General features: G+C 31.5%; 1 protein-coding gene across 2 annotated transcripts in view; it reads left to right on the forward strand.

The window, feature by feature from the left end:
- LOC107457129 (ras-responsive element-binding protein 1) overlaps positions 1-14,872 on the forward strand; it is a 78,040-nt gene extending 63,168 nt beyond the window's left edge. For both annotated transcript variants that reach the window (XM_043053871.2, XM_016075206.3), the window contains one exon: positions 171-14,872. In XM_043053871.2, coding sequence (XP_042909805.1) covers positions 171-4,217 — 4,047 coding nt within the window. In that variant the 3' untranslated portion in view covers positions 4,218-14,872. The remainder of the gene's footprint in view (positions 1-170) is intronic.
- Positions 14,873-16,080: the final 1,208 nt, after the last annotated feature.

Below are 16,080 nucleotides of genomic sequence, written 5' to 3' on the forward strand. Positions count from 1 at the left end.
GCCAGGGGTCAATCAAATGCATGGGAGAGGAATCCTGACAATCTTGAAATACTTTAAATAAAATCTTTTTGTGTTAATTCATTTTCATCTTTTTATTTTAGTAGGATTATTCAAAGTTTTAAATGAATATTTTTTCAACAAAATTCATAATTGATAATTCATTTTTTCAGGAGGATAATTCATCTCAAAACTTTTGCATAGCTTGCAACCTGAACGTCGGTACGAGATCGGCTTTGACCGCCCACATGAAGCAGCACAGCATCACCAATAATCAAACACACCAGTGCCTGATATGCAACAAAACATTGAGCTCTGCAAGCTCTTTGGATCGACACATGTTGATCCACTCTGGAGAGAGGCCTTTTAAATGTAAGCTCTGTGATATGTCTTTTACGACAAACGGAAACATGCATCGCCACATGCGTACCCATGGCGATGTCGAAACGAGTGACAGCGAGAAGTCGTTAGACCTCAGGAAAAAAGATGTGATAAAATGTGATATTCCGGCAGAATGTCAGGACAGTGATAAAAAGATCCATTGTCCGGTCTGCGGAAAAACATTTCTTTGTAAATATGGCCTGCAAAGCCACATGGAAACCCATCCTAACGATCCAATACTTTGTCAAAAATGTGATACCATATCTGCTAATTACAGCGCTTATATCAATCACAAATGCAATATTTTAGGTTCCAAGCAGCCCATCAAATGTTACAATTTGCCTCGTGGATTTCAAGACTTGACTTTCATGGATTTTACGTCTAATAAGTTTTCACTCGTTTCGAAATCGTATTGCGAGCAGAATATCAAACGTCCGAGTAGTGCCTTTCACAAATTTGAATGTCAGAAGTGCAGCAAAGCGTTTCCTTGTGGCAGAGCTTTGAAGTTGCACGAGAAAGTTCACGAGACTGAAATCGGAACTTTTTGTCCCAGTTGCCATTGTGATTTTCCCGCCTCCCCTTACCTCCAACTGCATCAGTTGAAGCATCGATCTGTCGAGCACTGTTTCAACGCGGCCTTTCAAAGTGAAATGGTGGCTGATTTGAAGGCGCCGTTCAACAAAATGGCCGCCGCCGGAAAGGAAGATTTTCTCGCCCTGCTGAATCTGCAGACTAAACAGTCCCATTTATCATTGTTGAAGAATTTAAGATCTTGTCACATCAAAGAAGATACTTTTGAAAACTACGATTACTTTGTTCATGGAAAAGTTTTAGAAAAAGATTTAAAAAGTGACATCGAAACCAGTAAGATTGCAAATAACAACAACAATAACGACTTTGCCGACATACAGTCTATAATCACCGTAACGTCCAAGGCCCCTTTAATGACTCCTGCTCAAACTTCACCTATTGCAGTGCGTACCATTTCACCATCTATGTTTGTTTCTGCTCACCAACCAGTGTCACCTCCTATTGCTGAATCAGCATCAGCAAGTCCTGAAACTCCGTCCAAAGAGGAAATTCCATCTGCAATGGATAATCAATCTATGTATGATGTTAGCGATACAATCATGGAGACCCACGGTGTTTTTTCTTGTAAGATATGCTCTCAGAGATTTAAAAATAGTAGTGCTTTAAAGAGACATACCAAGTTACATGTTCAAAGGGGATCCAATTATTCATGCCACATCTGCTCTTACGTCAGTGTTGACAAGAGCACTCTCATACGCCATCTCAGGACACACAATGGTGAAAGACCATTCCAATGTGTCATCTGTAAGTATGCTTTCACTACGAAAGCTAATTGCGAACGACACGTGCGAAAACGTCATAAAAAATTTGGGAAGGCTGAAATTCGTAATGCGATGCAGTACAACCCAAATATGTCGCTCAGGACATCGGATCCTTCTACTGCTGATATCAGCAATTCTGAGACTGTTTGTAAATACTGCGGGGTGGATTTCAAGTTCAATCGAGTGTTGAGGCATCATTTGAGGTCCTTGCACAACAGCTGCAATCGCAAACCTTTCAGTTGTAAAATCTGCAAGTTTGGTTTTTCGACGAAGAATAACTGCATTCGACATGTGCTGAAGCAACATCCTAATTTGAAAGACAAACTGAGGTCTGTCGTAATCCCGAATCCTCAGATGCCGCAACCGGTTCATCCAGATTCGATGAGCGACTCGAACTCTTCCGTGGGCAACCCGCCTTCTAGTGATCACCAAGAGCTGCAGCCTCTAGATTTGCATTGCTGCGAGAATCCCGAGAAGCCACTGGACCTGCAAACAGATAAACTTTCCAACGACGAGACGGTCATCGCTGCCGAGGGCTTAGTTTCCTTGTCCGAGGCCCCTCCTCTTCAAGAAGTACCTCTCGATCTAGCTGCTCACGCCATTGACCTCTCGTGCAAACCCCTCTCTGCCGTCACTAGGAAGTCAGAGTCTAAGCCAAGCAGTATATTTAATAGTGCTCCTCACATTCCATTTCCTAACGAGTCCTTGGATTTATCGCAAACTAAAACTCCTCCTGCTGCTGACACGCAGATATCTCCTCTGCCCTTAAATGCCAGCTCAAAGACCAAAATTGATATCTCCCCTCCTACGCCAGGCCAAAAACACAGATCATTTACATGCATCTACTGCAATGCTGGATTCACATTGAAATCCAATATGGAGAGACACATCAAGAGAAAGCACCCCGAGTTTGCCAGGCCGACTCGCAGCAGGAACTTCATTCCAAGTATAGTCACCCCGAACATGCAGAAGCAGAACATTTCCACGTTATCGGATGAGACGAGGAACGCCTTGAGACATCACGTATTGAATACAAAAGTACAGCAAGTGCCAGTTTACAGAAATTTCCATCCGGATGTACCTTTTCCCAATGTCACAAATGCCTTCAAGATAGTCGGTCCCACCCACAGCATCATAACACCTGTCAATCAAGTACCTACTTCAAGTACTTCTGTATTGAATTTGTCATTGGATTTAAGTGGCAAGCCTGAAAAAATAACTCTGATCAATGCATCGGGTGTAGTCAAAACGACGGAGAGCAGCGACGAACCCTGTTCTGACTTGGCGAGCGTGTCGTCTGTCATATGCACCGCAAATTCGCCTCAATTTACACAACTATTGGGGAAGCAGTCGGATAGTGAGAAAGTGGACATTGTGGATAAAGAAGTGAAGAAAGACAAGAACGAAGAAGCCAGCACCTTCAAGAAGTCGGACACACCCCCAGTGTCTTGTCCGTTCTGCGATAGGCAATTTCCGTGGACGAGTTCTCTCCGACGTCACATACTGACTCACACCGGTCAGAAACCGTTTAAGTGTCCCAAATGTTCTCTGTGGTTCACTACAAAATCCAATTGTGAACGACACTTGATTCGCAAGCACGGACACAAGGGCGATTTGATAACACGCAGTGTGCCGGATCGTCCTTATAAGTGCAACCACTGCTTGACCAGCACTTTCTCTACCCAGGGCAACCTTCGAAAGCACTTTTATCTCAAGCACTGGACGAAGAGTTATCTGGGCATGAACTGTAAGCCGCCGCATGTCGAGAGGAAGAACGCCGAATCGGATGTCACCGCCCAGGAGCACAGCTACAGCCAACCCAATAGAAAAGGCCTTCTCCCTTGCAACTTTTGTGATAATAGCTTCGGCAGTGCAAACGATTTGAGCTCGCACATGCGTCAACACAGCGGGATTATTTACGTTTGCTATCTATGTCGCAAAACATTTCCAAACCATCAAATGTGCTATACTCATTTTAAAACTTCACATTCCTTAGTATATTTGAAACTGAACTTGAACGAAGACGTCCTCCCGGGCAGCGGCGAGGACGCGCACGTCGAAGAGAACCGCGCCGTAGCCGACAAGAATGTTTCTTCCGTCGCGTGCATGATATGTTTTCAAAAGATGGCGTCTGTAGAACACCTGCAAAAACACTTCAAAACCCATTTGTTGAAAGAGAAAGACGACCCTCAAACGATTCCTAACAAAAATCCGATCGGCCGAACGCCCGACCCGAACCCTCCTAAAAAAGCCCGGGTGATCAAAAATAAAGTGAAAAATTCTCTCCTGTACATCTTTTCAAAAACAGCCAACACCTCCACTCAGACGAAATCCCCGCGAAATGTCGGCTCGAAAGCGGAGGCGACGTCGGAAGAAGATTCCGATTTAATTCAAAATCTACTCGGCATCTCCGATTCCAAGACGATTGACGAAATGTTGGTTTCTCCCGACAATGCAGCCCGTATTTTAGGAGTAAAAGAAATGTAAAGCATGAATTTTTTACAAAGTCATCATCTGAAAAAAGCATTTTAGTCCTTATTATATGTTTGTCACAATGTGTCTCGTCCAAATATTTGTAAATATGATTAGTTCATGTAAGAAATGTTGTAAAAATGTTTTTGTGCTGGGAGATGGGTTTTTGGTCTATTTTGTATTAATTATTGTACAATAATTTAGCTTTTACGTCAGGGCTTCTACTTTTAATCTGTCGGAAGGGTTACTGCATCAAAATGATCACCAGGCAATAGCATGCAAGAAACTATTTTAAAAGAATGGGGTTAAATGCAAAATTCTTAGCCACCTCTAAGCAAGTGACTATATATACACAGTTTTTCTTTTTTTTTTTTAAAACTGGTAAGAAAATTTTATTCATTCTTTGTTGTAAAAATTGTCAAACACTTTAATTGCATAATGCATATTATTTATAAAATCAGTAAGTGCACAGGTCTCAGTAACTTTTTTATGTTTGCATGAATTTTTATCAACTGTTTGTTTTTCAAAGTTGTTTACGAATGTTACAATATTCCATCTACTTTTTTTTTATATTGCATATATTATATGCATACAACATATATGATGTACGTATTATATATACTATGTATTTTATTGTATATTTTTAATGCTTCATTTTCAAACTTAGCAAAAACTTCCTGTTAAGATTTCTTTTTAAAAATTATGTTTATTTACTATTATTATTATAATTATTATTTTGCATTAAGAATCAATACACATATATATACAAAGATGATTGTGATCCGTAAAAAATCCGTATTTCCGTTTTTTTTCTTCTTCTCACTAACAGCAATCAAGAAGTTTCTGGAAATCCAAGATGCAGAAATTTCAAGAAATCATTGACATCACACACATTTATGTATATTATTATACTGATTACATTATTATACTGATTTTATAATCACATTTATGTATAGAAATTCTTGTATATTTTATTTAAAAATATTAGAACTATAATTTGTACTTGACATCTCTTTCATTTATAAATATTGTTCTTTTTTTTTTGTTGCTAGAATAATAAATGCGGTTAGAGATAAAAGTAAACTTATAAACAATTATTCTTTTAAATTATGCTGCATATAATTTCATTAGAGTTTTATGTTTTGAAAATATCAGTGATTTTAATTTATAAAGACATTAATTCAAGACCAGATTTTATTCAAGAAAGTTTCAGGACTTTTGAGTTGGGCTCACAATCACCTCTGTATATGTATTTAAATTTGTAATGTTTTTTGACATTTTTAATATTGTATAAGTGTTAATCTAATGGATAAACTGTGATAGCATTTTAGTAGAAATTATTCAAATAATGTACTACTATTATACCACATCTATTGAAAAGCCTTTAATTTGTTAAGTATACTGGATACCCTTCATCTTTCTAAATTTTTTTTTTTAAAGTACAAAAGTTCAAACAGTTGGAAAAAAAATTTTAAAAAAAGTCTTATTTATGTTATGTGTTAAAAGAAACTTTATAGTAAATATATTTTTAAAAATATTGCTACTTTGATGTAAAGATATGATATTTTACATAAGCTGTTGGAACCTAATTGTTTTTTCTTAAATTTTTTATCCCCCTAAAAATACGGAGAAAAAGACATTTAGATATTGATTAAAAGGCCTCTTTCCTCGCAACTGTCTAAAGGGTGGAGAAAAGGGATAGAATTTTAAATAGGCTTTTAATAATTTTTATTTACTTTCCAATAATAAATTGTTGTTGGATATTTTTTCGGCAGAATCTTTCGAACACACATTTAAAATCAAAGTCATCACCTAATTAGAGTTTGAGATAAAGATATTTAGAATTTGAGATAAGGACTAGAAATTTTCTGATGTTTTTTTTTTCTAATAAAATTACCAAAATACAATTCTACAACCAGCATTTTTTGAAAGATAGATTCTCCTGCTTTAAGAATTTTGATTAACATCTTTTGTTTTTGCGTAATTTTTCAATGGCACACAAATTCGTTTTCATCAGTTTAAATAAAAAAATAAAAGCAAATTTTAAAATATCTAAAAAGAGAGTAAAGAACAATATGAATTTATCTATCAGAAATGACTTACTACATAATTTGATTAGCTTACATAATTGAAAAAAAAAATCCTTAATTTTAAAAGCTATCATATGATGTTTTTCAAAATCTCTCATAGTGGCACTTTTTTTTAAAAAGTTTTTTTAAAAGTTATCAGAGCTGTCGAATGATACCGTTCCATCATAAGTCCGTCAAGGACAAAAATTCATCCAAAAAAATATATATGTATTGAACCTAAAATCCAAAATGATATGGAAAGAAGCCTCTTAAGGGTTTCATTGTAAAAGATGTTATGAGAATTGATATAAAGTCGTTGATCGATATAAAGATATGAACTCGCTTTGAGTGACAAACTGCTATGTTAACTCTTTTGGGAACTGCATTTCATTATATTTGGAGAATTTTATATGACAAGCTCTTAGCAAATTTTGGAAACAATGTATAATAAGAAATTTTATTTTATAAATATATAAATAAGACTTAAGTAGTCATAAAAATATTCACATATAATTAGGGGGAGAAATATTTTTTAAAAAAGAATAAAGCTTTCTTTTACTATAACTGAAACTAGAAGTCTGTTAGTAGATCAATATTTTGAACATTGGTAATTTTTAGTTTAGTTTTATCTAAAAATAATGAAAAGTAGTCAAACGTATGTCTGATTTTAAATTTTTCTTGTTTGAACAGACCAGAAAAAACTAATTGCAACTTTTAATTATTAACCGGCCATAAACGAGAAATTACTGCGTTTTTCTATTCGAGCTTTGTTGTTTAATCAAAGCATTAAGTCAGTACTGAAATTTACCTTATTCTGTGTTGAAAAATATTTTGCATGGGTGCTACGAATCAACTAATATACTCTATCAGATATTTAACTTGCTCTGCTCTATACCGGTGTCTGCAAAATGATCAGAGGTATGGCGTTTCTTTTTAGATTCCTCATAGAACTGAGTAATATATGAAATTCCTTTTTTTTCTATTTAAAAAAATAATAATAATTAAAGATTATAAGATGAATGATGTTGCAATCTGATTTAATAAGATATGCAAATTTCAAAAATTTTCTGTTTGGGTGTTACCTTAGAAAAATTTTAAATTGAAATAGCTGTGATAAATAAAAACAGTTTAAAATACATAATGTATTTTAATTTTAAAAATTTTTATATTTGTTTTTTCATCGACTGACTTATGCACCCGACATATCAAAACTTTAATATTTCGTTATCAAAAATTGGGGGTCGAGGTATACTCGGTGATATGCAATGAATGACTACTGCTATTCAAAATTGACGAATTCCCAAATTATAATATAGACAACAAAACATTTTATACCACTCAAAATCCATTTATTACTACTCCTAGAAAAATGCTGCTTTCCATTCAAACTTATTGTCACCAGTATAGTGTTGTTTTATTGATTATGAAAATCTTTAGAAAGTTCTTGTTTCTTAAATATTTTAGATAGCATGATATTTATGCTATTTGTAATATCTGTTTGAATTTTTTTTTACTGTTGACTGCTATGTTTTATGAGAGTATCTTAACAGTCTTCTTAAATAATGTCAACTCAAATTTCTTATAATGCTTGTAAAGACGTTGATTCTTTTGATGCAGTGAAACTTTTCTAAACAGCCAAACTATTTAATGAAATATTCAAGTTTTTCATTGTGTTTATTAGCTTTATATACACATATAAATTTGACAATGCCTAGTAATTGTCAACTTGTTCAAATTCTGGCCTATTGATCCTAAGAATGCATACTTTTCCAGGCAGTGTGTGTTTTCTTTTTTGAGAACTATTTTTTTTTTTTTAATAATAATCAGTTATTCCTTTTTTTGATAATTTTCATCTCTCAATATTTAAATGTGACTGTTTTTCTTATTTTAAATCATTATTTATGTTGTGCTATCATTTCATTTTATATAATGATAGTTAATGCATAGTTCTTTGTTCTTTTATGATTCTTTCTATTCTTATATTATCAAAACAATTGATAAAAGTAACTTTCTTAAGCCAGCAGTATGTATATATGAATGAGACAGTTGTTCTCGGGCTAATTTATGTATAAAAAAAAAGCACAATTTCATTCTGCCAAAAAGTGCTGAAGAAATGCTGGTTTCAAAATAACAAAAGTGCATGTTTATTTATTTTTGTACATAATTGTTAAGTGGCAAGTCACATAATCATTCTGTTTTCATTTTTAGATTTTTGAAACCCAACTTCAAAATTATTTGATCAAGAAAATCTTGAACTCAATTAAAAATTTTAATTATAATGAGGGAATATTAACTAATTAACTCTGTTTTTTTTTTGTTTTTTTAATGCAACAGTTTTACAAAATTTCCCATGCATGAATTTTAAGCTATTATGAGTTATTCAGCAATTGATTAAATTATACCTGAAATTTTTAAAAATTAATTCTGAAATTAAGGAATTTAAAATAATGAATTAAAAATAGTGAATTTTATTATTTCTTGGTGATAAGGTTTGCTTTTATTATACTTAAATAAAGCAAATTATACTTTAATCAGTTTCTTGCTTGCAAAAGTAGTCTGAAAAAATATCCTAATTTTTTATTGGCCTAAGCCTGCAGCCCAAATCTTCTGCCGAATAATTGCAATATTTGTTTGCTGGATATGTAGTATGTTATTCTCTCCCCAGTTTTGATGTTTATTAGTTTCATTTAAAGTAACTAAATATACATTATAAAGAAAACAGTCATGTAAAATTATAACATTTTACGATATGTAAAAAGACATGAGCATAGTTCAATCATTATAAGGATCGCCTTAATCTTTCATAAATTTTAGTCTCTTGACAATGTAGTTTTCTAGACTAAAATGTAGTGTTTTGCAGTTTGTAGGGGAAAAAAATTGTTTAAATAATTTATTTTTAATCACAAAGTATTTTAATAAATACCATAGCTGTCAACTGAACTGAAATTTTTTCCAATTTTTAGAAAATTCCATAAAATTAGGAAAGTTTTTGAAAAAGTTGCCTGAGGTTTTAAATAACTGTTTTACTACTAGTTTATAAATCAATTTTACAGCTAAATTAGAAGCCTTATTTAGGGTATTTAGTTTTTCTTTTTTAAACTAATTAAGGAATGTGTTTAAAATGTATCGATCATGAATTCAAAAATATAATAAGCACGAAGCCCACCTTATGTCAACCATAAATTAAAATTATTGCAGTCAATTTGAATTTACAGTCATTACTGTTATTGACTCCAAAGACTGTATTAAAACTATTTTAGATATCTAAATAATATCTAATATTCTTTCTAATCTAATATATTTTTTCATGTTAGCAGCTGTGTAATTTAAAAAAAAATAACTTCCTTGCAATTTCATCTAATTTTTCATTTAGATTTTTTTTAGCTTTGTGTTAAAAATTTTACTAAATTTTAACTTAAATTAAATTAAGCAATTTCGAGGCACATTAAGTCTTTTTTCTCGATTTTTACAACATTTCATATGCATAATACTTAGAAATTACAATATTGTGGGGATTATTATATATTGGTCAAATTTTAGTTGATATTAATTTCTTTATTTCAGGCACAACAGCAATGGTTATTGTGCTTGATACTACTATTATAAAAAATTTTATCTACATATATATATATAGTCCTATTTATTAAAGATATACTGTATTAGCTATTTTAGAAAAGTTTCACTGTCAATCAGAAATTTGTTTATGTTATTAAAGATATTTTTAAAAAAATTTAACTGGGCCATCACATATCTAGTAAGTATAAATTAATATTTATTTATTTTTAGTACAAACAAGTTTGTACTCACGTGTGTAGTAAATTTTGATTATCAGTTTAGACTACAAAAATGATTGTACTTGAATTTTGCAGTGAAGTTAGATTATCATTTTTGAATACAAACAGATTTGTAATACGTACTTGTTTAAGATGATTCATGGAATATTATCACATTGTATTACTAAGCAGTTTGTGGGCATAAAACATTATGCAATTAATACATATTTGCTAATGTTTTCGTACAACGGATATTTGAGAACATTAAAGAATATGTCCATCCAAGAAATATGCATAAATTTCAATACTGCTCAAACAAGCTGAAAATATGTATCCTTTCTGTGTAGTGTTTATAATGTATCCTATTTTAGGATATCTTCTTTAACCGCTTCCCTTACCTTTTTTTTTTAAATGCTGACTTTTTTTTTTTGAGAAAAAAAATATGTTGATTTTTTGCATTTTTTTTAAAGAAAAAAAATGCCTGAAATCAGCATATTTTTTTATTTCGTTCATAAATACAAGGAACTAAAACAATACATCATACACAAGTTCTAAGTTGATTTTTTAATTTTTTTTATGCGTGTAAAAAAAAATTTTTTAATTTACCATCAGTTTACTATTCCAAATTTAACTCGGGCAAATGAAAAAAGTTAAATATTAGTCTTTGTGTATGTGCAGATCTCTAAAACCTCTTTTGATAATTAAAAAAAAAAATAATAGGCACTCTATTTTACACCTCCTGAATTGTTTGAAAATGTACAAAATATCAGAAAATAATAGTGAACATCGAAAATTTTGATGCCCTTATTATGTTAAATTCAATTAATTAATCCTGAGGTTACGGTCTGGACAACCTAAAGAATAGATCGAATTCGATTAATGATTCCTGAGATTCGCCCATATGTTCACATCTTCATCATCTGAATAATCATCTGCATCACATTCGCTCGCGAACGCCATTCTTTTACTCTTTTTTCTTTTCTATGTAAATACATCAACCATCGTATATATACAATTGTACAAAACACACGTCTGCAGTCACACACATAGCAAAACACTCAGACAAAAATTGGCAAACTTCCAATCACAGCAGATTATTATAATTTTTTGTTTCGGCCGAATAAAAACGTGACAAAACAAAACATATGGACGAATTCTGCTACGCCCGAGTATTCTCGGGATAATAAATATATGCAATATATATACATACCCGAGTCAATTCGGGATCGTCAGGGAAGCGGTTAAGACATGATTTACTGTAATATTATGGAATGTCACACTGTAAATAAATGTCATAATTTTTTTTTTCTTCTTCTCCACGTAAGCACTGTAGTAGAGAACTACTTGTATAAATTGTTTAGTCAACTGATTCACATTGTATATAAAGTAATTTTATGAACTGTTAGAAGAACATTCCTCGCTTATTGTGGTTGTCATGGGAACAATTGTAAAGTAGAGTTGCAGTTAGTATTTTTGCTTCTAATCTAAGTGCCTGACCAATTTTCAAAAATCTTATTCCGTCCACGTGAGCTGCAATGTGGAGTACAAAAAAATTCCATTCATATATATAAAATTTTGCTAAATTGCCTTAGATTTACTACAATTTTAAATACTATTATTACATGAATACCGTCCACATTATTCTTAGAGAACTACTATTGTAGTTATAGTGTCTTGTTGTTGCAATTATATGATGTAAAATACAGTGAAAGCTTTTGTAATTACAGGCAAACCCCCCGCTATAGTGAACCTTCAAGGGGCCGAAATTTCGGTTCGCTATATCCCTACTGCAGACAATTTTAACTGATTTTTCCGAACTGCTCCCTTTTATTACACAATATTTGAATAAATGACTCATAAAAAGAATTACAAAAATGATTAAAAAACAATATGTAGTAACAAAAAAATGTGTTAACTTTTATTTTTCGTAACTCTTCCGTCTTGTGGACAAAAAGTTTACGGATGGGAAACTGAGATAGAAGAAGCAAACAAGAAAAAATGCTTATGACTGCATTGCATAAATCGGTATGTGCATTTTATGTAAAATTTACCAAAAAAGTGAAGAAAAAAAATCAAAGACTGAAAAAAGCTTATAGAATCCAATTTCCTCTCTTTTGGTTCACTATATCCACAATAAGTAATATTATATGTTTAGCGAGCATTTCGTTCACTGTAGGGGGGTTTGACTGTATTAACTCCTCTTAAGAGAAATTTTCTTCCTTAACAAGATGGTATGTACGATTCCTGGGTGGGCGCTCACTCAATAATCGGAGATAACCTGGAGTTTTCAGGGAATTTGAAAATACCACTTAAAAAATTGGAATTCTCAGGGAACTTAAAAATCAACTCTGGAAATTCTTAAATATTTTAAGCAATAATATTTTAACAGTGTTCAAGTATAAATTCATTGCTAATGTGTTTTAATCTATTGTTAAACAGTACAGCTGTTAAAAAAACTTATCTAGTTGTATTTCTAATCTTTAGGTCCCTTATTTGTTAACATTTTTATTTTATAAATTTATCTAGAAATTACTGAATAACAATGGTGGTTAACATAGAAAAGAACACACTAAGTCTAAATAACAATTTATACTACTTGACTATTAAATTTTAAAATCCTTTTTTTTTTTTTCGAATTTTTATTTTAATAGATCACAGATTGCAATAGAATGAAAAAAATGTATAAGGGCTTTGATTTTTTTTTAATTAAAAATGTTTGAAAATGTATCTTATTACATGTTTTTCAAAAATAAAATTTACTATTCTAAGTATTTTTTTTGGAACAACCAATTAGTTTACATTCTAAATTAATGTTAAATTTTGAAATCCCTGTTTTTTTTTCCTTCGAATTTTTATTAAATAGATCACAGATTGCAATAGAATGAAAAAAATGCATAAGAACTTTGATTTTTTTTTTTTTATATAATTAAAAATGCTTGAAAATTTATCACATTACATATTTTTTAAAAATAAAATTTACTATTCTAAGTATTTTTTGGAACAACCAGTTAGTTTGCATTCTAAATTAATATTAAATTTTGAAATCCTCGTTTTTTTTTTCGAATTTTCATTAAATAGATCAAAGATTTCAATAGAATGAAAAAAATGTATAAGATTTGATTTTTTTTTTAAATTAAATTTAATATTCTAATTATGCTTAGGGTTGCAAAGTCGTCCTGTTACGCATTTTAATGATATTGCAAAGCTTTCACTGTATTTCAATTGCTTGTTACTAAATTATTAGGGCAGAAACTGTGAAGCCTTATTTTTTGTTCCAAGCACATGTTTTTGAATTTTGATTGAAAATTGTATTTTCTGAACATAAATTTTAAAATTGCAGTGCTGAAATAATGCCAATATTTTTAAAAACCCTGACCAGAGGGTAATGCAAAAGTTATGAAAAACATAGCAATATTTGTGCAGAAGTTGAAGAATTCCTATTATTCAAATAGTACGAAGACCAAAGAAGACAGAGGTAGCATCTATTTTCTAAGAACAGTATTGTTTTTTTCTATTTATGGAAAAAAATATCCTTTAAAAAATGTCTATCTAATACCCCCCCCCCCACACACACAGAATTTCAGCTCGTGTAACACATTTATTAATTTTAATTGTATTCAAACATTGAAAAAATTGGTAATATGAATCAAATTAGTGCTTTGTTTCATTGTTGTTGCTGAAAAAAAAATAATATAAGTTTTTATTTAAATTTTATTCATTATACGTTATGAATTTGAACCAGTAAGTGTTTCTTATAACAGAGATGAATTTATACTTGCTTTTGCATCGCTTTCATTTGTAAATATTTTTTTCTGGCAGAATTATAAATGTGATCAGAGATAAAAGTAAACTTATACATAATTATTCATTTAAATTATGCTGTTTATAATTTATTTAGAATTACGTGTTTTGAAAAATACCAATGATTTTAATTTATAAAGACATCTTTTTTTTTTGAAATGCGTCATTACTGATTTTCAGGATTTTTGAGTTGGGTTCACAATCACCCCTGTTATAATAAAAAGTAATGTATTTTTGAAATTTTAATTTTTTGAATAAGTTTAAAGTGTATATGAATGGCGTGTTGTATTTCTTTTTTTAAAAAAATAATACGGGCTCCTCTTTATTATTGTAACAATTTTTTTCAATTTCTTAAAAAATAATACGGGCTCCTCTTTATTATTGTAACTAATTTTTTCAATGTACGTCATATTAGTCAGCATTATTTTGATAGTCTCTTATTAGCCACAATTGATCTTCATTAAATGAAAGGTTAAATAAAATAAAAAATGCAATCTCTTACAATGTATTTTCCTTTTCTGAATGATTCAGCGTCATTGTTCTTAGTCATTTGAAATCTTCCTTTTCTTCATAAGTTAAAGCGGGAAAGAAAAAAAGTGGACATGTCTACGCGGTGAGAAACGCGTCGACTTTTTCTCGACTTTAATTTTTGAAGCAAATGAAGTCTCCCCTGAAATTTCCTCTTCAGTTTTTTTGGAATTAGTTCTTTTTAAATTCTGCATTGTGTTGCACGTTATTAACTATTTTTTTTGTTGTGGAGGGGATGCGTGCCTCTGTATTCTAATGCGTACTGTTCAATCCAGAAAGTGGGACCATTATATGAAATAAATTTTGTTGTATACTTTTTTTAAATGATGAGTTATGTTGATTGTTTATGTTTGTTTGTTTTAGTTTTTATATATATATTTCAATGATTGTAGAGAAATGCTTAGATTTCTAATAACGTGTCGATTCATTGGAACTTTGCTTTTTCCATATTGTGATAATTTTAGTGTTAATAGGAAATAAAATATAGTAAAATCTGCGTGTTGCGTATTCAACTGCATACTACATTTTTTATACTTAATCGTATGAATAGCAGTTGCTAAACAGAGGTCTGTCTATATTATATGAGGGTCATTCAAATGAAAACTGGTCAGTCTGACATAATGGGGGGGGGGCACCATCTATTGGTAGAGAGACTGACTCACGCGCAACGTTTGACGTTGCATAGCGACAGTATGGTTGCACGCCGAAGAGAAGGTGATCACACAAGTTATCGTCAACACACGGCCAATGCGGTGAAAACGACTTTGCAGCAGTTTCGGTGGGAAACGCTGAAACATTCACCGTACAGTCCAGATCTTTCACCATGTGACTTTCCTGTTTTTGGACCTCTAAAATAAGCTATTCACAATGAACGACGACGTGTGTGACTGGATCCGACAGCAGCCCACTAGCTTCTTCAAAGATGGAATCGACCGGCTAGTTTCGCAATGTGCCATTAGTTTTGGCGACTATTTTTGAGTATGTGTACTGTGTATAACTACATCTGCGAGTTAATAAAATCGTTACCGTTACTTTGCACTAGTGACCGGGTTTCATTTGAATGCCCTTCACATATTAAACCAGACGATTTCATATTTTTTATTGCTTTTATTATGTACGCACATAGAAAAATAAAAAATATTAAGCAGAAAAAAACTTCAATATTGTGAAATAAATAATTATTATTAAATTTAATTTTTAAAATGTGGCTGCCGTCGGGTTTCGAACCCCTGTCCTCTGGGAGTAGCAATTTTGTAGCTCAAATACTACTAAACCCTACTCTTCTATCTGGAAAACCAACTTATAACAAACAGTAATTTCTGCGATTTTGTCAATGTAACCCTATTGTGCCCCCTAATTTGTGCACAATTATTTCCTTTGTTATGGCAGTAATTTTTTAATCTCTTCTAATAATTAATAACTCGATCAAATATTTATATTATAATACAATGCCTGATCGAGTTTGGAAATTATAAATATATATTAAGGGGCTATATACACTGGTGTGCAAAATTTAAGCAACAAGTGCGTTTTTTGTCATAACTCTACAAGAAATCATCCGATTGACATGAAATTTGAATATGATATACATTATTTTGTACTTAAACGATGGTAAAAGAATAATGGCACAGAAATGAATATAAAGCTTAAAGTAGGGTATGGAACAAAAAAAGGCTTTATTTGACATATAGTGGCGTTACACATGAT

This window comes from Parasteatoda tepidariorum, chromosome 10 (genome assembly GCF_043381705.1).
Source record: "Parasteatoda tepidariorum isolate YZ-2023 chromosome 10, CAS_Ptep_4.0, whole genome shotgun sequence".
NCBI lineage: Eukaryota > Metazoa > Arthropoda > Arachnida > Araneae > Theridiidae > Parasteatoda > Parasteatoda tepidariorum.